Raw genomic sequence first — 25,000 nt, forward strand, 5'->3', positions numbered from 1 at the left:
TCCATAGTACTATATATATATATATTTTATAAATAAATAATAGCCTATATTTTTCTTGAGTATAAATATATACATGCATGTGTGTGTATTTATATATACAAAATGATTATACACGGTACACACATATATATTATGTAAACAAACTTTTATTTTGGATGCGATTAATCATGATTCATACACATAAACACTGTGGAAGTAAACGGGGTGACCGGGATTCGTCAAAATATCTTTTGTCCTTTAATACAATTAATTCTGTATAGCAAGTAATACCTCAGTGTACACTAATTACAATTTAAATAATATAATTTCTCTTTGCTAACAGTACAGTAATGAGCATGAGTAATGAGATTCTTTGTCTACAGAAAGTTATTTACTGTCATGAAGTAAAGCTAAAGCTCTTGTGTCGGTGTCCCATGATCCTCTCTGTGTGTCGGTGTCCCATGATCCTCTCTGTGTGCCGGTGTCCCATGATCCTCTCTGTGTGCCGGTGTCCCATGATCCTCTCTGTGTATCACTCAGGTGTGCGGCTCGGAGTCATGAGTCTGGCCTCATGTTTGTCTGACGGCGTGTTTCTGTGCTCATGTTTGCTGGATCTGCTGCCCGATTATCTGACCCACGCCAGAGAGACCTTCAGCCGGCTCGGCCTCGCGGTCAGTCATTAATTATCATTATCATTATTATTATTAATTCATCAAAGAATGTGACTAAGTGCGTTTATGTTCAGCATCATTACTCCAGTCTTCAGTGTCACATGATCCTTCAGAAATCACTCTAATATGAGGATTTGATGCTCAAGAAACACTTCTCTTTCGTCAGCTCTGTGTTCACACTGTTCTCAGGGCTGGAGTTCACGTGTCGAGCCGCTGGTGAGACTTCAGGCACAGTTTCATGTTGTGTCGAGCCTTCTTAGTGTTTTAGAAATAGCGATTTTGATGTTATGATAGTCGTGCCCCGAGCACTGCCATTCACAAGGCAATTTGACCGAAAACGAAAATACGGTCAAACTTAAAAGTGGCGCTTCCATTCTAATTATGCTTTTACACTGAAGTTGGCCTCGGGTAGATTAGCATAAAGACCCTAGGTTGCGATTTGGCGAGAGTTACTCTTTAAAGGGACGGTCCGGAGTAAAATCAGCCTAGGGTCCTTTGCACCAGAAGCCTTTTCCCTTGGTCAAACATTATTAAAGTTATTAATGAGAGTCTCTGTGTCTTTGCAGCTTCATTTCCCGCTGGCCGAGTTCCTCGTGTCCATGGGATTCCTTCTGGTGTTCGTGTTGGAGCAGATGCTGCTGGCGTTCCGAGATCCGATGGGCTGCGAATCCCTCGAGAAACAGGCGCTCACAGACCCTCACGTGACCAAGAGTCGGGATTCTTCCGGGTGTTCCCGTCGTCTCTCCGGGGCCGACGAATCCCTCGAGAAACAGGCGCTCATAGACCCTCACGTGACCCAGAGTCGGGATTCTCCCGGTCATTCCCGTCGTCTCTCCGGGACCTACGGATCCGCTTCTCCGGAGCATGTTGGTCTGCGTGTGTTTCTCCTGGTGTTCTGCCTGTGTGTGTGTGCTCTGGTCGAGGGTCTGAGCGCCGGATCCAAGCCGGTTCCCGAACTAATCCCGCAGATTTGTGTGGCGCTGTTTCTCCGACAGGGAATCGTGGCGTTCAGTCTCTCCGTACGGATGAGCCACTACGGTCTCCGTCAGGCCGTGACGTCCACATGCCTCTTTCTGTTCTCCCTCTCCTGTCCGGTGGGAATCGGGATGGGGATGGGGATGGGGATGGGAATGGGAATGATTGGGATGAATCCCAGCGCTCCGGGTCAGCTGGTCCGATGTGCCGTCGAGGGTCTGGCGTCCGGGATCTTCATCTACATCTCCATCGCTGGACTGCTGTGGCAGGAATCGGCCTCTCCGAAGCATCGCATCCATAAAGTCACGTTCCTGCTCACGGGATTCGCTCTGGTTACTGCGGTTCTGTTCTGTAAAGACTGATCGGAGCGCTTGTGCTTTAAAGGTGCTGAGTGTAGCCTTTTCACTCTACTAAAGCATAAAATACCATGTTCGCAGATATAGGAAACATGCCAAGTTCATATACTGGTTTCTCTGAAAAACAGTTATCTTACGTGTTATTTCACACATTCCGTGCTGTCTGTCTCTGTTTGTTTTGGTCTGTGTGACTCCGCCCACTGCCAGCTCAGCCAATAGTATTTCGACACCCGGGATGCCAGTTGATGGGAAACACAGCGTATTGCAGCACGCAAACAAACTGGGTCAGAGATTGCAGATTCTACCCAACCTAAAAAGTATTAATTTAAAGGAGACATATCATGCTTTTAAATAGTTCCTTTTTTACATATAAATCATACATTTGTGGTCTATATAAAGCGGAACTGCAATGCTTGGGTCTGAATTCCTCATTATTATAGCTCCACAGGCCCCTTTTCTACTCCTTTTCTGATGTGCGTCTGAGAGCAACTCGTTTTGGTGCGGTCTTTTTAAATGCAAATGAGACACGTCATACCCCGCCCCCTCTCCAGGCTGCAGAGGTGACACTCGGTTCAACTCCACCCCGTTCGGCCATTTTGTAGCTTGATAGCAGAGATACGATTATCTAGCGGCACAGAAACTTTTGGACATCCAAGATTTGTGTCAACACAGAAAACATTTCATCATTGGATAGTTTTTGCGTTTTATTAAAGTGTTGTTTTATGTCAGCTTAGAGAGAGAGAGAGAGAGAGATCAATAAAGACTTTGGCGGGACAAAAAAATCGCTTTGGCGGGCGCTAAAACAAGTTCAATGCAGGAAAAACCCTGTTGTTGCTGAAGTAGTTATCCTTGAAGTGCTTCGCGTTCGCGCACACAAAAATGACTTCATGGGTACATTTCCGTTAAAAATAAAACTCTACCAGGCACTTCGAAGAGGTTCTGATGCTGGGAGACGGTGTAATGAAGCGTGTGGGTTACTACATCCAACAGCCGAACATTTTGACTCACCCTCTCGTAAGTTCTGCATCTTTGAGCTTGGACTACAAAATCACAGCGAGAAATAAATAATAGCGGATTGCTCGAAGTGTTGGGCCGGGAGTCGATGTCCTTATTTGGCAGTTCCGCTGCAAATACTGTGACGTAATTGTTCACAAAACGTCATAGAGAATAGAAAAATCGGAACAGGTTGAGAAATAAGGCCAAACAGAATATAAAGATATCAACGAAACACCTGAAGAGACTAATTTCAAATTTTCTATAGGCCTACTTCTAAAACCTAAAAATATACAACAAAATGCATTTAAAGGGATACTCCACTTTTTTTGGAAATAGGCTCATTTTACAGCTCCCCCAGAGTTAAACAGTTGAGCTTTACCGTTTCTGAATCCATTCAGCCGATCTCCGGGTCTGGTGGGACCACTTTTAGCATAGCTTAGCATACATCATTGAAGTGGACAAGACCATTAGCATTTCTCAATGATGTATGCTAAGCTATGCTAAAAGTGGTCCCACCAGACCCGGAGATCGGCTGAATGGATTCAGAAACGGTAAAGCTCAACTGTTTAACTCTGGGGGAGCTGTAAAATGAGCCTATTTCCAAAAAAAGTGGAGTATCCCTTTAAGGACTAAAAAAGTGGATTTAGCATGATATGTCCCCTTTAAAAATCTCTATGAACGAGAGCATATTAAAACGTGGATGAATAAACTCATCAACGTACAGTGTGTAAGTCTCAGTGTGTCCTCAAACTGGCAACCCTCGTGAGCGTCGAGTCTGAGGAGGCGGGGAAACAACGATCTCTGATATTTTATATTTGGCCTGCAGTACCTGTGTCCACCACTAGCTGTCATTCTTACAGACTGCACCTTTAAATACACAACATTTCAATATAATCAGAAAGCACTCGTTTATTTACTGGAGCTCATGCACAGAATAAAGTCTTCATAGATATTTTTCTACATTTTCTGCTGTTTGCTTTAGTTTAAATCTCTATTAGGCAGTGTTATATTAATGTGGGCTATTACTCAAAGTGCTACGGTCTCTTTACACATATGATCAGATTCTGTATTCCTGCACAACATTAAATACAAACAAACACATCTGTATTGTCTAGGGTGACCAGACGTCACGAAAAATTCGAGACAGTCACGAAATCTAAGTTCTTTTCCCGAATCCCGAATCCGGCCCTAATTTTCCCGAAAATTATACTAAAGCAAAATCTTGAGTAGTTATTGTCTGATAAATCTTTGAATAAAAATATATTTTATTATAGGATATGTAGTCTATATAGTAGGCCTACATACTAGCTTTATTGGCATGGCTGTAAATAATACAATATTTCCAAAGCAAATCCTGGAAAATATGCTATATATATATATATATATATATATATATATATAAATAATGCAATATAATGACTATAAAAGTCATTACAGGGTTTTTAAAGTCTCCCTGTGGGGAAAATCCAGCTTTTAATGTTGTTTATGTGTCTATGTGGTGTTTTTAATCTGCTTTAAGACAAACCATGTGTAAATTCATAAGTCGACAGCATTGCTGAGTATTTCCTCCTTAAAACTGCAGTGAACCAAAGACAGTCTCAAAAACACGCTTTGAAATCGCTGGTGTTTCTGACGTCACAAACTACCTTGTAACCAATCAGATCAACGTGTGATCGTCAACCAGTGGATCTCTGAGCTGAGTGAGTGAGTGGAGGCGGGGCTCATTTGCATATTCATAGAGCCGCGCATACTAAATGAGGCAAGGGTGTCGAGTTACATTCAAGATATTTTAAGACATGAAGACATTTTTTTTTCAAGGAAAAAATGCTTAATATGTCATTTTTGAGGGATACAGTTATTGATTACAGGGGGACATTTTTTCACTCACAACAAATAGCGATTTCTACCCAATAAAATATTTTAGAGCTTGATGTGTAAAATGTATATTCATTATATAAAAATGTTCCTAAATTTATAATATTTACCATTACTTTTGTAGGTCTAGAAATAATTTTATATAAATAATATTTTTTTAGTAAGAAATAAAAATGAACAAAAATAAAAACAAAGAAAGTGAAACGCTCACTAAAATAATTACATAATTAAATGCAAAATTAAAATGAATAATTTACTAAAATAATTACATGCAAAATTAAAATACATTTTAAATGAAAAACAACCCATAAAAATGGTTTTAAAAAATCGAAATAAAAACTTACTCAAACTTAAATCATAAAAAGTAATGTTAAAAGTAATGATTTCTAATAAAAACAATAAAAATTAAGCACACATTACAATTTAATTAAATAATAAAATGTAAAAAAATTATTAAAACGCTATTTTGCTGTAAGTCAGTCGGGGTGTGTGTGTGTGTGTGTGTGTGTGTGTGTGTGTGTGTGTGTGTGTGTGTGTGTGTGTGTGTGTGTGTGTGTGTGTGTGTGTGTACACAGTGTGTGTGCGCGTGTAAGTCTCGCTCGTGCCCCTAGAGGGCTCGTCTGTCTCTCTCTGTCAGTCAGTGTGTGTGTCGGTTTTTCGGGTCTGTATGTGAGTTCGGGGTTCGATCATCATCATGTCCTCCGCGGGATCATGCGGACCGGCACCGGGACCGAATCACGGCGGTTCTGTTCCCTCAAACCCGCGAAAGTTCAGCGAGAAGATCGCGCTCCACACGCAGAGACAGGCTGAGGAGACGGCGGCGTTCCAGCAGGTCATGATGGACCTCACCTCCACCCGGGTAACACACTCACACACACACACACTCACTCACGGGAACCGGATCGCGGTTCCGACGTTCCCGCTGAAAAGCGTCAAATCCGTGTTTTACTCTCGTCTCGTGAGCGCGCTCGGCGGCTGGCAGGAGCGCGCGCGAGCAGGTAGTAGCGCGCTAGCTAACGGAAGCTAACGACAATAACGCTGCTATCATGAAAATGGAGTAAAGGAAAGACGTCAAAGAGACTTTAATTATATGGTAGATGTTAGAAGAGCCACTTTGACGGCAAACGACATTAAAAGAACGTTAAATACGTGTGTGAGTTTGATTAGTCTGTCAGACAGGAAGCGGTTAGCAGCAGATTAGCATGAGCGCACACACACACACACACACACACACACACACACACACACACATCAATCTCAGCGTATTCGTTTAAACATCACATATGAAATCAGCAGAATTATAGTCTGATGTCTAATTCACTTTATCTAGGTTCACTGCCAGAATGTGTGATGGTATTTCTTGGACATGTACCATGGTAACACTGTGTGTGTGTGTGTGTGTGTGTGTGAGATGTCACATTGATAACTGCTGTCTGCCAGAGCTGGGTTAGTGAAGCTGATGTGTGCTGGTCACCCTGACCTTTACCCTTTCACCTCATCATCTCAATAATGATATTCAGGCTAACCAATAAAATTATTTTTTTAGTGAGTGTTTTTTATTTTTATTTGGTTTTTATTTTAAAATGTTACGTTTTAATAAGTTTTAAACTTTTCGCTTTAGACAAAGGCGTCTGCTAAATGACTAAATGTATTAGTTTTATTTAATTATTTTATTTAAAATGGTTTCTTAAAAATTTTCATTATATAATGGAATTTTTTAGTGTATTATTGTATTATTTTGATTTTGATTTTCAAGTTAATTTGATTCAAACATTTTTATGTTTTAGTAAGTGTTTTTATTTTATTGTATTTTATTTTAATTAAACAAAATTTAAAAAAAATTGTAAATACAAAAAATATTTTATACAATATTGTATACAAAAATAAAACATTTTTGTAAAAATTTACAAAATAAAAAATAAAAAAAGTTAAAGTTGCCCTCCGCGATATGGCGGCGCCGCTGACGCACGATCCAGCGGCCAATACGGCGTCTATGTGTTTATTATGTCTATGATTATAACAGCAAATATTACCCACAACCCACTGCGCTTTGGAGGAGGAACTACAAACACGAGTAATAAGTGTAAAACTACAAACATGGCGGACGGCGAGAGGTTTAGATAAAGGTTTGAGTGACTAATCAAAGTTTAACCTGATTAAAAAATATTTGTTTAATGTCATCCATATTATATTTCATCTGCAATAACAATGTGGACTTTTATAAAGATCCGTTTGGCCATTAACTTTTAAATGCATCATGCATTAATATGAGGAGGGTCTCCGCATGAAAGACCCTCTGCATCTCTCTCCGATACAGCGGGGAATTTAATTAAATTGACAAGATGATTGACAGGTCAGTTTACAGTGTCAGGATGAGGGAGAGCAACCGTTGAAGACGTTATTGTGTGGCGGGAGAGTGTGTCCTGCTCCACACTCTAAACTCCAGACTTCCAGGGCGAAGTGTAAGCAGGAGAACAGTGTGTGTGTGTGTGTGTGCTCTCCTCCTGTGCTGGTGTCTGTCCAGAGCAGCGGGGAAATCTCAGACTGTGTGTGTGTGTGTGTGTGTGTGTGCGTGCGTGCGTGGTCGAATGTCAACACACTTCCCTCTGGATGGGGAAACTGTGGTTGACCGTGATTAGGTTGACCTCTGACCCTGAAACATGCTCTTTTGCTCATGCATGTGTGAACATGTTTCATGCTGTATCATCAGAGTTTGCTATATTGCTCCACACCGTATCTTTAACCCAGGGTTAAGCAGAGTTAGCCCAGGCAGGTTAGCCCTCGGGGAATGCCCGGCATCGCAGCGTTCCCAAACCTGTTCGTCGGCCGAACCCTTTTGACCTGACGTGATGTTTTCAAGAACGCCCGAGACTGATTTTAGAAACTGAACTTCTGTGATGTGGGTTAGTGGTCACATGACAACACATTAAATATAGCATCTTTTTTAGTAAGTGTTTCATTTTGAATGTTATATTTGTAAAATATTTACATTTTTATTTTTGATTTCATTCATTTTTATTAAGTGTTTTATTATGATTTTTTTAAACTATTGATTTTAATTTGACATTTAACGATTTGATTAACTGTAGTGTTTTACTTCCTAAATTATTTATTCATATTAATATATAATATTTGTCCATTTTAAAATTATTTTAATTTGTCATTTGTTTAATTAAGTTACCTTTAGTAAATATTTTGGTGTTTTTTTATTTTTAAATATCCATTTTGATTTGACACTTACGATTTAATGTTTAGTTAGTGTTTTTTTTTTTTTTTCAAATGATTTATTTTAATTTGACATTTAAAGGTGGTATCAGTGATTTCAGGCCCAAAAATATTTTTATCACATTCATCTAATCTTTCCTAACGATCCGCTAGCTGCCCGCCCCATAAGCATGCCGTCAAAAAAACACGTCTCTGTAGGCAGCCTAGGCTCTGAGATCTGCACACAGAAACAAATGGTTTAGCCAAACACTCAAAACCAAAACAAATAGTGTTCCAACCAATCACCGACAGGGGGAGGGTGTTGTGAGGTTCTGTGCTCGTGCACGGCTGCACGCGAAGTCAGAGCTGAAGAAAAAGCTGGCACAGAACCTCACAACACCCTCCCCCTGTCGGTGATTGGTTGGAACACTATTTGTTTTGGTTTTGAGTGTTTGGCTAAACCATTTGTTTCTGTGTGCAGATCTCAGAGCCTAGGCTGCCTACAGAGACGCGTTTTTTTGACGGCATGCTAATGGGGCGGGCAGCTAGCGGATCGTTAGGAAAGATTAGATGAATGTGATAAAAATATTTTTGGGCCTGAAATCACTGATACCACCTTTAACAGTTGATTAACTTTTAGTAAATGTTTTATTTTGATGATTTTTTTTCAAAATTCTTTGTTCGGTTTAATTTTACTTTTTTATGATTTAATTTTTAGTAACTTATTTTTTGATGATTTTTATTTTAAAATGATTCATTTGACCTTTTCATTATTCAATGAATTTTCTGTTTGTTGTTTTTAATTTTCATATTTTGATTTGACATTATGATATAATTATTGGATGTCACATTTCTGGATGTCAGTAAAGTAAATGACTTCCTGTCCATTTTCCACACTGAAAATGGAAGGGGAAGTCGAGCACATTGCATTGTGGGATATCAGGGTTGACAGGTCTCGTCTGGTGTGTGTGTGCAGGTCCAGGCACAGAAGGTCCGATTGGCCAGATCTCAGGGCCCGTATTACGGCGGATCTCTGCCAAACGTCAACCAGATCGGCAGGAGCGCCTCCGAACTGCAGGTGTGTGTGTGTGTGTGTGTGTGTCATCAGGACTCAGACGTGTGCCATCGGCAGCTCATCACGGATCTGACACCCCTGTGTGTGTGTGTGTGTGTGTGTGTCTCAGGGCTCAGGGTTCCACTCTCCGCTGGACTCCGGGCGCTCCACTCGGCATCATGGGCTGGTGGAGCGAGTGCACAGGGACCGGCACTTCATCTCTCCCAGCAGACCCTACAGGAAACACGTATCCTTCAGGCACGCCACCGTCAGCAACGGGGGAACAGGACATTAAGAACAGGAGTGCAGCGGGTCTCAGGTGATGCGTACGGATCAGCGCCACACGGATCGGCTCGCGTGTGATTCGCGGATCAACTGCTAAATTTAACCATCATAGAGTGAACGCTTATCATTTGGACGCGTTTTGTCTTGCCAATTAATTTTAAATGCGGAAGAAGAGGCGAAAATTGGGACTCACACGTTATCAGTGGGCACAGCCAAACACACACACACACACACACACACACACACACACACACTCGCAGAGAGAGAGAGAGAGAGAGAGAGAGAGAGCGGCGCTCGAACACTGAATTGATTCCTCTCTTGCGTCTCGTTGCTCTTGAACGGACACACAATAATGTCTAAATACCCGCCTCAGCGAGTGTTCTCTCGGTTCTGTGAACAGTTGTGAAAGAAACCGGATGTTTGTCAGTTTATTCGGTCCTCAAATCAAAATATACTCTCCATAGCCTTAAAAAATTGATTTTTGACCATAGTTTTTTTAACTAAAATGTCTCATAAATCAGGCCAGGAATGTTTTATTAACAAATTCCTCTGAACATATCTTCAGAACACTGCTAAGTGTATAACTGGAGAGTGTGGTGTACACAGGCTGAGATGTTTGTTCTGGAGAATGACAGAAAACTCATTTTGAGAAAACGGCATTTAAAGAGTTAAACGGCTCTAAATGAGATTTCGTCGTTAGCTTTAAATCCCCCTTTGGACATTCATGATTGGTTACTGATAGAAAGGAAATGCCCATATTTGGGATAGCGTTGTGCAGGAGACTCAGAGCTTTACAGCGACACCGGTCATGACGGACTTCAGTGAACAGACGTAACTCGGCATGTCGCGCTGGAATGGGAACTTCCTGGTAAATTCAGGAGAAACTTACTGCCGCAAGTAAACAAAATGTAATAAAATAAACATCTTAATGTATATTTTCAACGTTTTCTTTATAGCAGCTTGAAAGAACACATACTGAAGGAGTAAACTAGCCCAAAATCTCAAAACTGACCACTGCATGAAAATCAATGTTTTTGTCTGCCGTGTCTCGCCTTGAGTAATAAATGAAAAGCAAAGTTATAACACCCCCCCCCCCCATATATATATATATATCTTTATTTTTTTTGCTGATCCGTGGCTCAAAAAAACGTAAACGATCCGAACCCTGAGTTTTGTGACCCGTTGCTCCACTGGTTAATAATCAGCTAGTGATGCGAGGAGGAATCAGGTCTTCATCTCTTACGATGAGGTTTATAATGCGAGTAGAATTATGATGCAGATGTGTGTGTGTGTGTGTGTGTGCTGTTTGTGTCCTTGACCTCTGACCCCAGATGGACAACCCTCACAGCAGTGCGGTGTATCTGACTCCGCCCCCTGACCCCAGCTGGAGAAGGTAACGTCTCATTGGTTCACACTCATGTTCGCTCACAGTGATGCGGCGCTTTCCACGAGAAGGGTTTCAAACGCCGTCGCTCTTCTTTCCATACGAGAGTCAGTGAACGACACTAATACTGAATCAGTGAGATCTTAATAACTGTACAGCAGAAACTGACATAAACTGCATATCAATATCTGCCAGTAATATTAGTATGAGTAAGATGATTGTTAAACGCTTAGTTTTATGATCTGTAGCTGTAAAACATATAATGCAATACAATGATGATTGAGAGATGAACAGATAACCCTTCCTCAAAAGCCTGATGATCATATTTGACACTCTATATTGATTTCTATAATATGATGATAATCAAGTAAAGTTGCTTCAGTCCAGCTGAAATATTACTAACAATATCAAAGTTATTCTTGCGTTTCCTTGATAAAATCAGAGCAGATTTGACACAGAAAGACTCGTGGAGCTCGAGCTGAAGGAGGACGCTTGTACAGTTACACTGAAAGACTTTTACTTGATAAAAGAGTGAAACGATCAGAGGCAGAAGGACTGCAGGAGATAGAGGGAAAATATCATATTGATCATTACAGGCTTTAGAAATTGACGTATTAAATGCAGTACAGTAGGGCTAATTTAACTCTTTCCCCGCCAGCGTTTTTGACAATTTCCACAAAACTTTCACGGCCCACAGAATATTTTGTTTTATGAATATCTGAACATGCAATATATCGAAAGAACATAAACAACATTTTAAACAAAATCTGAGAAAATAGTGTTGGGATCAAGCGGCAACATTCTGATCTGAAAAATGAAGCCTACCCGGAAGTGCGAAAAACTGCAATACATCGAAAATCCGCTAGGGGCAGGTCCCAAAAGGGAGCAAATGTCCATAGCCCCCATGTTAAAATGTCCGTTTTCACAGCATAAATTCATGTTTTTACAGGTTGGTCACATGGACTTTTATTGTATTTTTCGATAGGTTCCGTGTGCCTGACAACTGTGAGGGGGGTGAATTTTTTTCTAACTCGTTAGTTTAGATCGTATTTAGATATAAAATGTATGACAAATAAGGGCGTGGTTAACTTTGATTGACAGCTTGATTGACAGCTGATAACGAGCATAGGCAGCGCCAAGGAGAATGACAACATAAGAAGCGCCATTTTTTAATATACAGTTGACATATAATACTACTGTTTCTGTATCATGAAATGCAGTTTTAAGAGTTTTTCAGGCGAGAATGAGTTGTTTAAAGCTCAAATCTGTGGTTTATTTATAAAGATTTATGAAAATTGTATCCAGTTGTGAGATCCAGCGATGACCGGGCGCTCGGCGCTCATGTACCCCGCCTGGAACAGCCTTTCCTCGGCTAGTCGGTCTGAGGTTTGCCGCTGACTCTGGCGTCTCTGTAGTGGTTAAACATGAGATATAATTCGTCTTGTGTATTTCTAACGGGCGATTTTTGGGCTTGTAAATCTATAATTTGTTCCCTGGGCAATCGTTTTGGCTGAGGGGAAGTTTCATAACTTTATAAGCTATTTAACTTTACCGTTGTATGGTTAGACTAGATCGAGCGCTGACTTTGTATGTTTGACTGAATTGTTTGCTTTATTTGTAGAGCTTCTTGTACCTTTCACTTATACTTTTATAATGGCTAATATTGATAAAACTGAAATTTAACAAAAAGAGACTGGGTTGAGTTTTGTAATTTTAAATTTTAATACAACGAAGATGATCTGTAATGTTGTTTACTGCAACATCTGTTGTTTAGTACAAATGCACATATTGCCTGGACCATATTAAAATGTTTAATATTTTTATATTATATTTAAACGAAAAGAGGCAGGGTTGTGTTTTATATTTCGTTTTGTTATAAATAGGCAAACGTTATATGCAGTGAATATAATCAATACGCGTTGCCTGAACCACATTTGTGGGGCTATAATGTTTAAGATTTCTTTAAATGAAAACGTAAAGAGTTAGTGTAGTGTTTTATAACATGTTTCGGTTTATTGTTGCCTGAAATATACACACAGAGATAACCGGAGCAGCAGAGCGAGCGGAGTGACGCGCTCTGTTCCATTTGCAGAATAACCGGACTCGCGTCCTTTACCCATATATGGATTGGCCAGAAGGTGGGCGGGGTTAGGATTTCCCAAGATTTCCCAAGATGGCGCCGCCCATACCCCCCATAAACGGCCTCAAACCCGTTCTTCAGAAAGTCTATGGGTGACGTCACAGACGCTTTGTCCATATTTTTTACAGTCTATGGTTGGGATTCAGAGCGATGAAACACAGGCCATCGAGTCCCTCAAGCTTCAGTCGTTCCTCTTCATGGCTTCAACACTTCATGCAGTTTTGGTTTATACTCTGTCAGATGATCGCAGTATTCCACATGCGTGTCAGACACGCCTCTGTCGCCTGTTTCTGCTGCTTCTTCGCCTGTGTTTTGATCTGGATGTTCAGTTCTCTTCCAGAAGATGTGTAGCTGTGAAAACACAGATCGCTGGAGTATTCTGTCCGGGCGGGAAAGAGTTAATAATAATAGCACGGGTTACAGCGGTTGGTCTACAGCGACAGCAACTCTACAAGTGGAGAGACATTAGTCCAGATTATGTGCTGCTTCCCATCGAGAGGCTCTTAGTGATGTCGTCACTGACTTTCACTGTGAAATGTCATGAGTCGGGATTTGAACCCTGTTTGTGGACTGTGTGTGTGTGTGTGTGTGTGTGTGTGTGTGTGTGTGAGTGAGAGAGAGAGAGTGTGTGTGTGTGTGAGAGAGAGAGAGAGAGAGAGTGTGAGTGAGTGCGTGACTGAGTGAGTGACTGAGTGAGTGACTGAGTGATTGACTGAGTGATTGACTGAATGACTGAGTGTGTGTGAGTGAGTGACTGAATGTGTGTGAGTGAGTGTCTGAGTGAGTGACTGAGTGAGTAACTGAGTGAGTGACTGAGTGAGTGACTGAGTGAGTGACTGAGTGAGTGACTGAGTGAGTGACTGAGTGAGTGACTGAGTGAGTGACTGAGTGAGTGACTGAGTGAGTGACTGAGTGATTGACTGAGTGATTGACTGAATGACTGAGTGTGTGTGAGTGAGTGACTGGATGTGTGTGAGTGAGTGACTGAGTGAGTGATTGAGTGAGTGACTGAGTGTGTGTGTGTGAGTGAGTGAGTGTGTGTGAGTGAGTGACTGAGTGAGTGACTGAGTGAGTGAGTGACTGAGTGAGAGAGAGAGAGAGAGAGAGAGAGAGAGTGAGTGACTGACTGAGTGAGTGAGTGTTTGAGTGAGTGTATGTGTAACAGATCTGCATCTTCTCATCTGCTCTTCTTCTGTTCGTGTCTCTCAGGAGACGCTCCTCTTTAGTCTTTGCTGCTGTTCCTCGTCTTGTTCTGGTTGAATGATTCTGATCTTAATCTTCATCTCTCTGAGATGTTCGTTGTGTTCTGATGGAGGGGATCTCAGCAAACACTGGTGATGATAGATCAAAAACATCGGAACGCTTTTAACGCACACACACACACTAACAGACTGAAGGTGTATGTGCGCAGGTCAGATGGTTCAGTCCGTGTTTAACCTCTCCTCGCTCTTCTCACACACACACACACACACACACACACACACACACACACACACACACACACACACACACACACACACGTCCTGCTCTGCTCTTCCTTCTCTGAATCTGTCTCTCGCTCCTCTGGTTCTGTCGCTCCTCTGGTTCTGTCGCTCCTCTGGTTCTGTCGCTCCTCTGGTTCTTTCGCTCCTCTGGTTCTGACGCTCCTCTGGTTCTCTCGCTCCTCTGGTTCTCTCGCTCCTCTGGTTCTGTCGCTCCTCTGGTTCTTTCGCTCCTCTGGTTCTCTCGCTCCTCTGGTTCTCTCGCTCCTCTGGTTCTTTCGCTCCTCTGGATCTCTCGCTCCTCTGGTTCTCTCGCTCCTCTGGTTCTGACTCTCCTCTGGTTCTCTCGCTCCTCTGGTTCTGTTGCTCCTCTGGTTCTGTCGCTCCTCTGGTTCTTTCGCTCCTCTGGTTCTCTCGCTCCTCTGGTTCTTTCGCTCCTCTGGATCTCTCGCTCCTCTGGTTCTCTCGCTCCTCTGGTTCTTTCGCTCCTCTGGTTCTCTCGCTCCTCTGGATCTCTCGCTCCTCTGGTTCTTTCGCTCCTCTGGTTCTTTCGCTCCTCTGGATCTCTCGCTCCTCTGGTTCTTTCGCTCCTCTGGTTCTGTCGCTCCTCTGGTTCTCTCGCTCCTCTGGATCTTTCGCTCCTCTGGTTCTGTCGCTCCTCTGGTTCTCTCGCTCCTCTGGTTCTGTCGCTCCTCTGGTTCTCTCGCTCCTCTGGTTCTTTCGCTCCTCTGGTTCTCTCGCTCCTCTGGTTCTGTCGCTCCTCTGGTTCTCTCGCTCCTCTGGTTCTCTCGCTCCTCTGGTTATCTCGCTCCTCTGGATCTTTCGTTCCTGGTTCTCTCGCTCCTCTTGTTCTCTCGCTCCTGGTTCTTTCGCTCCTCTGGTTCTCTCGCTCCTCTGGTTCTCTCGCTCCTCTGGTTCTCTCGCTCCTGGTTCTCTCGCTCCTCTGGTTCTCTCGCTCCTCTGGTTCTCTCGCTCCTCTGGTTCTCTCGCTCCTCTGGTTCTTTCGCTCCTCTGGTTCTCTCGCTCCTCTGGTTCTCTCGCTCCTCTGGTTCTCTCGCTCCTCTGGTTCTCTCGCTCCTGGTTCTCTCGCTCCTCTGGTTCTTTTGCTCCTCTGGTTCTCTCGCTCCTCTGGTTCTTTTGCTCCTCTGGTTCTCTCGCTCCTCTGGTTCTTTTGCTCCTCTGGTTCTCTCGCTCCTCTGGTTCTCTCGCTCCTCTGGTTCTTTTGCTCCTCTGGTTCTCTCGCTCCTCTGGTTCTTTTGCTCCTCTGGTTCTCTCGCTCCTCTGGTTCTTTTGCTCCTCTGGTTCTCTCGCTCCTCTGGTTCTCTCGCTCCTCTGGTTCTTTTGCTCCTCTGGTTCTCTCGCTCCTCTGGATCTCTCGCTCCTCTGGTTCTCTCGCTCCTCTGGTTCTCTCGCTCCTCTGGTTCTCTCGCTCCTCTGGTTCTTTCGCTCCTCTGGTTCTCTCGCTCCTCTGGTTCTCTCGCTCCTCTGGTTCTCTCGCTCCTGGTTCTCTCGCTCCTCTGGTTCTTTTGCTCCTCTGGTTCTCTCGCTCCTCTGGTTCTTTTGCTCCTCTGGTTCTCTCGCTCCTCTGGTTCTTTTGCTCCTCTGGTTCTCTCGCTCCTCTGGTTCTCTCGCTCCTCTGGTTCTTTTGCTCCTCTGGTTCTCTCGCTCCTCTGGTTCTTTTGCTCCTCTGGTTCTCTCGCTCCTCTGGTTCTTTCGCTCCTCTGGTTCTGTCGCTCCTCTGGTTCTGTCGCTCCTCTGGTTCTTTTGCTCCTCTGGTTCTCTCGCTCCTCTGGTTCTCTCGCTCCTCTGGTTCTCTCGCTCCTCTGGTTCTCTCGCTCCTCTGGTTCTTTTGCTCCTCTGGTTCTTTCGCTCCTCTGGTTCTCTCGCTCCTCTGGTTCTTTTGCTCCTCTGGTTCTCTCGCTCCTCTGGTTCTCTCGCTCCTCTGGTTCTTTTGCTCCTCTGGTTCTGTCGCTCCTCTGGTTCTGTCGCTCCTCTGGTTCTCTCGCTCCTCTGGTTCTCTCGCTCCTCTGGATCTTTCGCTCCTCTGGATCTTTCGCTCCTCTGGTTCTGTCGCTCCTCTGGTTCTCTTGCTCCTCTGGTTCTCTCGCTCCTCTGGTTCTTTCGCTCCTCTGGTTCTCTCGCTCCTCTGGTTCTCCCGCTCCTCTGGTTCTCTCGCTCCTCTGGTTCTCTCGCTCCTCTGGTTATCTCGCTCCTCTGGATCTTTCGCTCCTGGTTCTCTCGCTCCTCTGGTTCTCTCGCTCCTGGTTCTTTCGCTCCTCTGGATCTCTCGCTCCTCTGGTTCTTTCACTCCTCTGGTTCTCTCGCTCCTGGTTCTCTCGCTCTGGTTCTCTCGCTCCTCTGGTTCTTTCACTCCTCTGGTTCTCTCGCTCCTCTGGTTCTTTCACTCCTCTGGTTCTTTCGCTCCTCTGGTTCTGTCGCTCCTCTTGTTCTGTCGCTCCTCTGGTTCTCTCGCTCCTCTGGTTCTTTCGCTTCTCTGGATCTCTCGCTCCTCTGGATCTTTCGCTCCTCTGGTTCTGTCACTCCTCTTGTTCTCTCTCTCCTCTGGATCTCTCGCTCCTCTGGATCTCTCGCTCCTCTGGATCTTTCGCTCCTCTGGTTCTGTCACTCCTCTTGTTCTCTCTCTCCTCTGGTTCTTTCGCTCCTGGTTCTGTCGCTCCTCTGGTTCTCTCACTTCTCTGGTTCTGTCGCTCCTCTGGTTCTTTCGCTCCTGGTTCTGTCGCTCCTCTGGTTCTTTCTCAAGCTGCTTGGCTCTTTATTCTGCTCTCAGTTCTGAAAGTAACAACCGTTTTTTGTCAATCATGAAGGAACTGGAACAGTAACTTTGCCTCGGACAAGAGCCAGATGTTCCACCAGCTGCCCACCGGCGCGCTCAACAGGTGACGACTCTCTACAGATCACTCATACTGGAGGAGGCTTTTGGTTCTTGAACATCTGCAATCTTCAACCAGTCCAGTTCTTACACACCCAGAATCTTTTATTAAAGTCTAAAAATGTTGTGGTGATCTTCGGTCATTTTTGACCCCGAAAAATTGTACACACTAAAAAAAAAACTTTTTTGAAAAAAATTGAAATGTGTGTGAAATGTTTCTGAACTTGAACACATAAAAAAATCATGGACATGATTCGAAAAGGTTAAATAGTCCTGAAAAACTTCTCGCGGTCAGAAATGATGAGCGCATTGGAAATTAATTGGAGACTAATGTCCTCTAGTGGAAGCGTTTGGTACTGCAGCCAAACACAATCTGACTAAAAGCTCATTTTTTGAAATATCATTATCATCTTCGTGTAAACTTCAAAAACGTGAATCTGTGAAACGGTGACAGCGTGTGTTTAGTCTATAGATATGAGCATTTGAATATATATGTGTGCAGACGGCTAGTCTTTCTTTACAAAGTGACATCACCAAATTACTTGTCTGGCTGCATAATACAATATTTTTAGTCGTTTCCGCGTATCCATGTGGACTGGAATCATTTTGATAATGTTGTATCTGTACAGAGGTGAGGGGAAGGAGGCGGAGTGTTGAATATTATGGTCAATTATGCCAAACAATCTGAGATGCTTGATTAATTTTGAGATTGTATTGTTTTGTTCTGTATGCATATATGGTATTCATTTTGTTTATGCAAGTCTTATAAAAGATCTTAAACCAGGATCAGTAAATCCCAGAGTTTTGACCCTGTTTTGATGTGGATTTGACCCGTCTGGTTTTGTGTGTCCGCAGAACGAACTCGGATTCTGCGCTGCACACGAGTGTGATGAACCCGCCGGCTGCAGACCCGTTCTCTGCGCAGAGCCGACGGGCCGGTCAGTGGCTTCGACACGCCTCACATGTGACCGTCAGCGTGTGTGTGTGAGTGGGTTCTGACAGGTTCTGTTCTCCTCCTGCAGTTTTCTCATATCCGGTTCCTCCCATCGAGGAGAACGGCCCGAGCGACGGACGCCTGCTCAAACCCTGGGACTCCAGGAAGGTGTGTGTGTGTGTGTGTGTGTGTGTGTGTGATCAAATGTCTTCACAAAGACAGTAAAAGCTACTGGACAATGCCTTAATGAAAGCATAGCTCAGTGTGACACAACAGAAGTCACAACAAATACAATACTATTATTTACTAATTTTGAGAAGCTGATTCCAAAAATAGTGCCCTAGTTTTGCTCTAGCGTGTCACTTTCTTATAAAACATGATGTACATTTTGAAGAATTTTGCTTTCAGCAAGCATTTGTAAGGTGAGAAAGAGACAAAACCCTGATTCCCGTCTTCCTTTGAGCCGGTTACAACTGTTCAATTCTCATCCCGTTTTAACATGCATGACATTATATTTAATAATTGATATTTAACAATTACACGTATTATTATATCATGCCTGATCCTGATTTCAGGGTTGTATTTATGGCCAGTGACAGAAGAAAGTGTAAACATGACCCATATGTTTTGCTAAGTGTGTTTTCTACTCTGTAGTCAGGGTCTGGAAGCCTGAACTCATTTCTCCATAAGGAAACTGATATTGAACAATGACTTATAAAGCGTTAAAGTCAGCCCTGCTGTGAGAGACGAGGCTGTTAACCGATGGTATTTGCTTCTGTTGAAGCCGTCAGCCCTCATTATTTCAGCTTAGTTTTAAAATAATCTGGTGAAAAACTACATTACCCATGATGCTCTACAGAAAATTCCACCAATCAGAGTCGAAACAAGCTAAACATGCTAAAAGAGCTCGTTAGCTCCGCCCACTCCCATGAAGCACTATATATTCACTAAATATTTGAATATATGTATGCATATTTTGCAATAAACTTCAAATATATTGTTTTTATATTTAATCAACATTTTTAAATCAGTAGTTGTATGTTTCTCCATTTTAATTTTGATTATGCTGTTCGCAATGCATCATGGGATTGTAGTTCTTTCCTCGCTAAAGCCGTTAAGATTCACAGTCTTTGTATTTTTGTCAGATTTTCAAATTCTTTTTGCATCAAATCAAAGTTTGTATGTTTTGATTCCCCTGGTTGCTGGTTGGTTCGGTTCATGGCTTAAAGGAGAACTCCGGTCAATTTTAACATTGAGCTCATTTTATTGTACATTTGGAGTGCTGTCAATACAGAGAACAACTACAAAAATCGGTGTTGTCTACACCGAGTTATTCTATTTTTAAAATTTGCACCCTGTTGACTTCAATGGGGCAAGTAATAAACCTGCTTTTAGCCTCTTAACATCCTTGATGTGTCATTACAAGTGCACAGGTTTAGTACTTGCCCCATTGAAGTCAACAGGGTGCAAATTTTAAAAATAGAATAACTCGGTGTAGACAACACCGATTTTTGTCGTTGTTCTCTGTATTGACAGCACTCCAAATGTACAAAAAAATGAGCTCAATGTTAAAATTGACCGGAGTTCTCCTTTAAAGAGGAGACTCTATTAAATCCCTGTGGGAGAAATGAATGGGAAAATCCTTCCGGAACCAGCGCCGCTGAAAGAGTGGACGGCACTAATGCACTCTATTAAAGATTTTGTTTATAAACTTGTTTATGTGAAGTTTTCTGAGATAAATGAGTATTTGAGCAGATTTTCCGCTCCTGTGAAGGTTCAATGATGCGTTCCGAACGCTTGTTTTGTCATTTAAACCCAAACTTTTGTTAGTTTGATAAGTGCATTAAAGCAGATGCATATATATATATATATTTATTTAGAAATCTTCATTCTTATTTTGTGAAAAAACTACATGTAAAGTTTTTATTGGTATTTTTGAACTCTGCATCATCAGATTGGGCAATTTAGGCCTTTTTTGCAGTTCAGCAGAGATATTAGTTCAAGATGCAGGGCTGTGTTATAGATAAACAAACGTGTGTGTGTGTGTGTGTGTGTGTTTGACTCATGTCTCGTCTTCTCTTCAGATTCCGCTGCTCTCTTCACGACCAAGGTCCTGTGAGGTGCCTGGAATCAAGTGAGTTCAACCGGCCAATCACACGCCTCCTCACACCATCAGTCAATCATTCACTCGTCTCTTCCTCTGAGAGTGTGTGAGTGAGTGAGAGAGAGCAAGAGAGAGAGAGAGATTTGTGTGTGTGTGTGTGTGTGTGTGTGTGTGTGTGAGTGTGTGAGTGTGTGAGTGTTTGTGTGTGTGAGAGAGTGTGTGTGTGTGTGTGTGAGTGTGTGAGTGTTTGTGTGTGTGAGAGAGAGAGAGAGAGAATGTGAGTGTGTGTGTGTGTGTGTGTGTTAGTGTGTGAGAGAGAGAGAGAGTGTGTGTGTGTGTGTGTGTGTGTGTGTGTGTGTTGAGCTCATCTATCACTGTAACCTCAGCACTGCTACTGAACTCATGTAATCAGTGGCTGAAACAGAAAAGCAGAAGTGATCGTTTACTGGGGTTTCTTTCGAGTAACTTATGTCCATATACTGTATATCACATTTACACACACACACTTCAGTTCACTCCACAGACGAGCACATCAGAAGAAGACTAATAATGTGTGTGTCAGCGCTGATCAATATAATGATTTCATTCTGTTTTTGTTTCAGTAAAAGTAAAGGTCTCCAGTGATGCTTTATTGCAGTGTTTCACTGCGTCTTTACTCAGCACTGCTGCACGGTTATAAATCACACACACACACACACACACACACACACACACACACACACACACACACACACACTCGGTTAAAGTGGTTTATCGGCAGGTTATATTTCTTGTCCAAAGGGTTTTTTATCCTTCTTTTCCACTGCAGTGCTTGTGTGTGTGTGTGTGTGTGTGTGTGTGTGTGTGTGTGTGTTAGTCTCAGTGTGCAGCTCTTAGTTTTACAACATATTAACATGTATTTAATTCAGCATCTGATATTGCTTATTACGAGCTACAGCCGTCAGTGTTATTAAGGTATATAACTAATAAAATCCTTCGCAGTCGATCCACAAATTATATATTTGTCCGTATAAAAGTGTCGAGTGGCGCTGAGCGCTTGACATGTGACCAGTCTGAGCAGAATGAAGCAGTCCGGAGTTAGGGTTAATGTTCGAGCTGTTATTGCATTGAAACGGTGCGTGGAGTTGATGACATCATCTTGGACGGTTCCTGGTTTAAGACCATCAAGTTTCTTAGTGTTTATTTGCAGCAAATGCCCTGGTTTTCATATCAGTATCCGGCCCGTATTTATCTCTGAGAATTACTCACAAGAACACTGATAAGAAGTGGCTTAAAAAAACATTATTGGCTCAAAGCTGCGCTTAAAAGTTTGTTATCTCTTGGTTTAAAACCATCAAGTTTCAGTCAAGCACAACCTTCCGGTCTCTCTCTTAAACTCCAACACTGAAGAGATTAAACTGCAGTTCATCCACTGGCCACTAGAGGCCGGCTGCAGAAGAGAGTCATTACCCATAAACCCCCATGTTAAAGTGTCCAACTTTACAGCAGAAAAAAACATGTTTACAGTCTGGTGCAAGAAGTGGTTTTGGTCTATATAGCTAATGTTGCCCTTCATGACGACTGTGAGGGGGTGAATTTATTTATAACTCATCCGTTTAAATTATAATTAAGCTTTAAAGTTGTGCATAATTAAGGGCGTGGCCACTTGAGTGACAGGTGGATTGTCGCTGATGTCACTACTAGCCGTTTGTCTGCTGTGTGTTAGCGTCACCTCAGCTAATCCGCCTCGCTGCACATTTACGTTTTTCCGGGAGTGACGCTTCCAAGATGGCGACCGCCGGCTCCGCCCACTTTGGGCTTCGAAAATGCCCTTCAGAAACACTACGGCTGACGTCACTTCAGTCTATGGTTTCAGTCTCTCTGTGTTCATTTGCTGCATATGCGCTGGTTTTCAGGTCAGTATCTGATCATTACTGTGTGTGTGTGTGTGTGTGTGTGTGTGTGTGTGTGTGTGTGTGTAGTGTGTTTCCCTCTCCGGACCAGCAGGGCGGCGCTGCTCACGGCCCATCTATGTTGAACACGGGCGGCTCTCTGCCGGATCTGTCCAGTCTGCACTTCCCGTCTCCTCTTCCCACGCCGCTGGACCCGGACGAGCCCGGATACCCGTCGCTCAGCACCGGGAACCTGACCTGCACCCTCACCCAGCTGGGCATCACCAGCGCCTTCCACTCCACAGGTGTGTCTCATCAGCGCTCTCCCACAACTCTGTCAATGCACCGCTCTTTATTGACCCCTCTGGTGCTGTTCGCGCGTCGTCGCTCAAAACTGACAGAATCTTTTTATTATTTAGATGAAATTAATGTACTATATTTTAGTTTCGATAATATTTTTATTTTATTTAATGTTTTGTATTTTTAGGGGAGTTTATGGTACTTAATTATATTTACACTGTATTTATAATCCATTTATTCACTTTCTGACCTGAAAATACTAATTTCTAACTTACACTAATAACTATTTCTAACTTAAACTGTTGTAAATCTTGAGCGCTTTAGAGCGACAGACTGAAGTTTGATCTCTTTTGAAAAGTTACAGAATTTTACATTTATTGTTATTAAAAATGCACAAAAATACCATTTTCAATTTTTCTATGAAATATATATGTTCAAAGACACATTTTACTCTAAAACTGTGAGAAAATCAAAGCCTTAAATCTAAACAAGTTGTGTTCAAATGTGAGGTTGATGTCTCAGTGAATGGTCTCTCAGTGAGATGTTGTTCGGCTGCAGTTCCAGACGCTTCCACTAGAGGAAACTCGTCATTAATTTCCAATGTGTGATTATTTTATCAGGACCATTTTAACCTTTACCAAGTTTTACACCATTCTGAAAAAAATAAAAATAAACTTTTTCAGTTTCCAAAGAGCACCAGAGAGTTAAAGTAGGATATATGACGTTGCAGTGGAGACGTGATTCAGAAGGAGCAGCGCTAATGCTAATGCTGGCGTTGATCACATGTTTCTTCAGGTCTGCTGCCGTCTCTGCAGGGCACGTCGAGTAGCCCCTCCCTCCAGTCGTCGCTTAGCAACCCCAACATCCAATCATCTCTCAGCAACCCCAACATCCAATCATCTCTCAGCAGTCACTCGTTCCCAAGCTCCGCCTCCCTGCACTCGTCGCTGAGCAACCCCTCGCTGCAGTCCTCGCTAAGCTCCTCCCCCTCTCTGAGGTCATCACTCAGCAGCCAGTCGTTGCAGTCGTCCCTCAGTAGCTCCTCCCTCCAGTCGGCAGCCAGTAATCCCAGTAATCCCAGTTTCTCGGGCTCCTTCGCTGCGCTCACACCGGGACAGGTGCAGATGAACACGTCCCCCCGCAGACGAGCACAGCTCACACCTGTGATCCTGCCTCAGGACACACGCCGACACCACAAACCGTTCTCGCCCACCTCGTCCTCCCTCAGCTCCATCACACAGGTACTCACACACACACACACACACACACACTCTCACACACACACACACACGCACACACACACACACACTCTCACATATTAACCCTACCCCTAAACCTACCCATCACAAACACACACTAACGCACACACGCTTGGAATACATAGAATAATAATAATAAAAACATCAAAATAATAGAAGAAAATACTATAACATAAATGTATATTCTCTCTCTCTCTCTCTCTCTCTCTCTCTCTCTCTCTCTCTCTCTCTCTCTCTCTGTGTGTGTGTGTGTGTGTGTGTGTGTGTGTGTCAGGGTGTGGCTCTGGACACCAGTAAGCAGAGGTCGTCTCAGTATTCTTTCGGGCTGCAGGTTCAGAAAGGTCTTGTTCCTGCGCAGACGCACACACACACACACACGATCCGCCCGTCATCACAGAGCGCACAGCTTCATCTACACAACATGCAAAACCTGCACAAGACGCAGAACTTCCAGCTGCAGCGGCCCAACCAGAACCAGAACCCGAACGCCGGGAGTCTGGGCCCTGCAGACGCTCCGCTGGACGAGCAGAACCGCCTCAGCGAGCTGGACCTGTACAACGTGAGTGTATTATAGTCGAGTTATTTATTAGGGGTGTAAGAAAAAATCGATACACTTGAGTATTGCGATATTTTATTTTGCAATACTGTATCGATTTTCAAAAACGCAATATCGATTTTTTTTTTTTTTTTTTTTTTTTTTTTTTTTTACGTCCAAAAATATTCATGGTAAGACCGTAAGACAGTGGTTCATGTTTATGTTGTTTAAATCCCTACTACTAGATAGCTATGTTGAGACGCACCACTAGTGTCCTCGCCAGGCTCGCCTATAACGGTGCGTGTCCACTGGACATTTTAGGATTGACAGCGTACCGGAGAAAGCTTTGAGAGCGACCGAGAGCGTCAAAAAGTTAGACAGTTCCTTTATACAAATATCAAGCGAAAAACGCAGTCGGCAGCCAATTGCTGTGAGGTTCGGGATGTGACGTCTGTCTTGAGAGTTTAAACATATGCAAATTGTGCCGGAGTTTTTGCTGGATTTAGTGCGTAAATCATTTTGTTTACAAATTAGACGTTGCGTTATATATATGTTAAATATTTCATTTTGGATGTGTTTATTGTGATTATATTGGCTGGCTTTATAAAAGTTTATACAACTGAAAGGATATCTTTGCTTGGTGCATTTGGAAACAAAGCCTGTCTATTTCTAAATGTAATCGCGTGCATCGTTCACATCAAACGCGA

The 25,000-nt window shown here is 43.0% G+C and overlaps 2 protein-coding genes across 4 annotated transcripts in view; both read left to right on the plus strand.

The window, feature by feature from the left end:
* The window catches only part of slc39a3 (solute carrier family 39 member 3), a 4,049-nt gene extending 790 nt beyond the window's left edge, over positions 1-3,259 (plus strand). The window contains exons 3-4 of the mRNA XM_081388178.1: positions 520-650; positions 1,217-3,259. Of these exons, the coding sequence (XP_081244304.1) occupies positions 520-650; positions 1,217-1,987 (902 nt within the window). The 3' untranslated portion in view covers positions 1,988-3,259. The remainder of the gene's footprint in view (positions 1-519; positions 651-1,216) is intronic.
* A 2,206-nt stretch (positions 3,260-5,465) lies between these two features.
* LOC308704979 (CREB-regulated transcription coactivator 2) overlaps positions 5,466-25,000 on the plus strand; it is a 29,904-nt gene continuing 10,369 nt past the window's right edge. The window contains exons 1-11 of one of the 3 annotated variants that reach the window (XM_081389729.1): positions 5,466-5,711; positions 9,033-9,134; positions 9,241-9,357; positions 10,727-10,788; positions 17,226-17,297; positions 18,146-18,228; positions 18,313-18,392; positions 20,309-20,358; positions 22,290-22,504; positions 23,295-23,740; positions 24,033-24,317. In XM_081389729.1, the coding sequence (XP_081245855.1) occupies positions 5,547-5,711; positions 9,033-9,134; positions 9,241-9,357; positions 10,727-10,788; positions 17,226-17,297; positions 18,146-18,228; positions 18,313-18,392; positions 20,309-20,358; positions 22,290-22,504; positions 23,295-23,740; positions 24,033-24,317 (1,677 nt within the window). In that variant the 5' untranslated portion in view covers positions 5,466-5,546. Of the gene's footprint in view, positions 5,712-9,032; positions 9,135-9,240; positions 9,358-10,726; positions 10,789-12,983; positions 14,254-17,225; positions 17,298-18,145; positions 18,229-18,312; positions 18,393-20,308; positions 20,359-22,289; positions 22,505-23,294; positions 23,741-24,032; positions 24,318-25,000 lie in introns of those variants that run through there. The other 2 variants (XM_081389730.1, XM_081389731.1) reach the window with 2 other exon arrangements.

Source organism: Scardinius erythrophthalmus (genome assembly GCF_964197995.2).
Source record: "Scardinius erythrophthalmus genome assembly, chromosome: 16".
NCBI classification, from domain to species: domain Eukaryota; kingdom Metazoa; phylum Chordata; class Actinopteri; order Cypriniformes; family Leuciscidae; genus Scardinius; species Scardinius erythrophthalmus.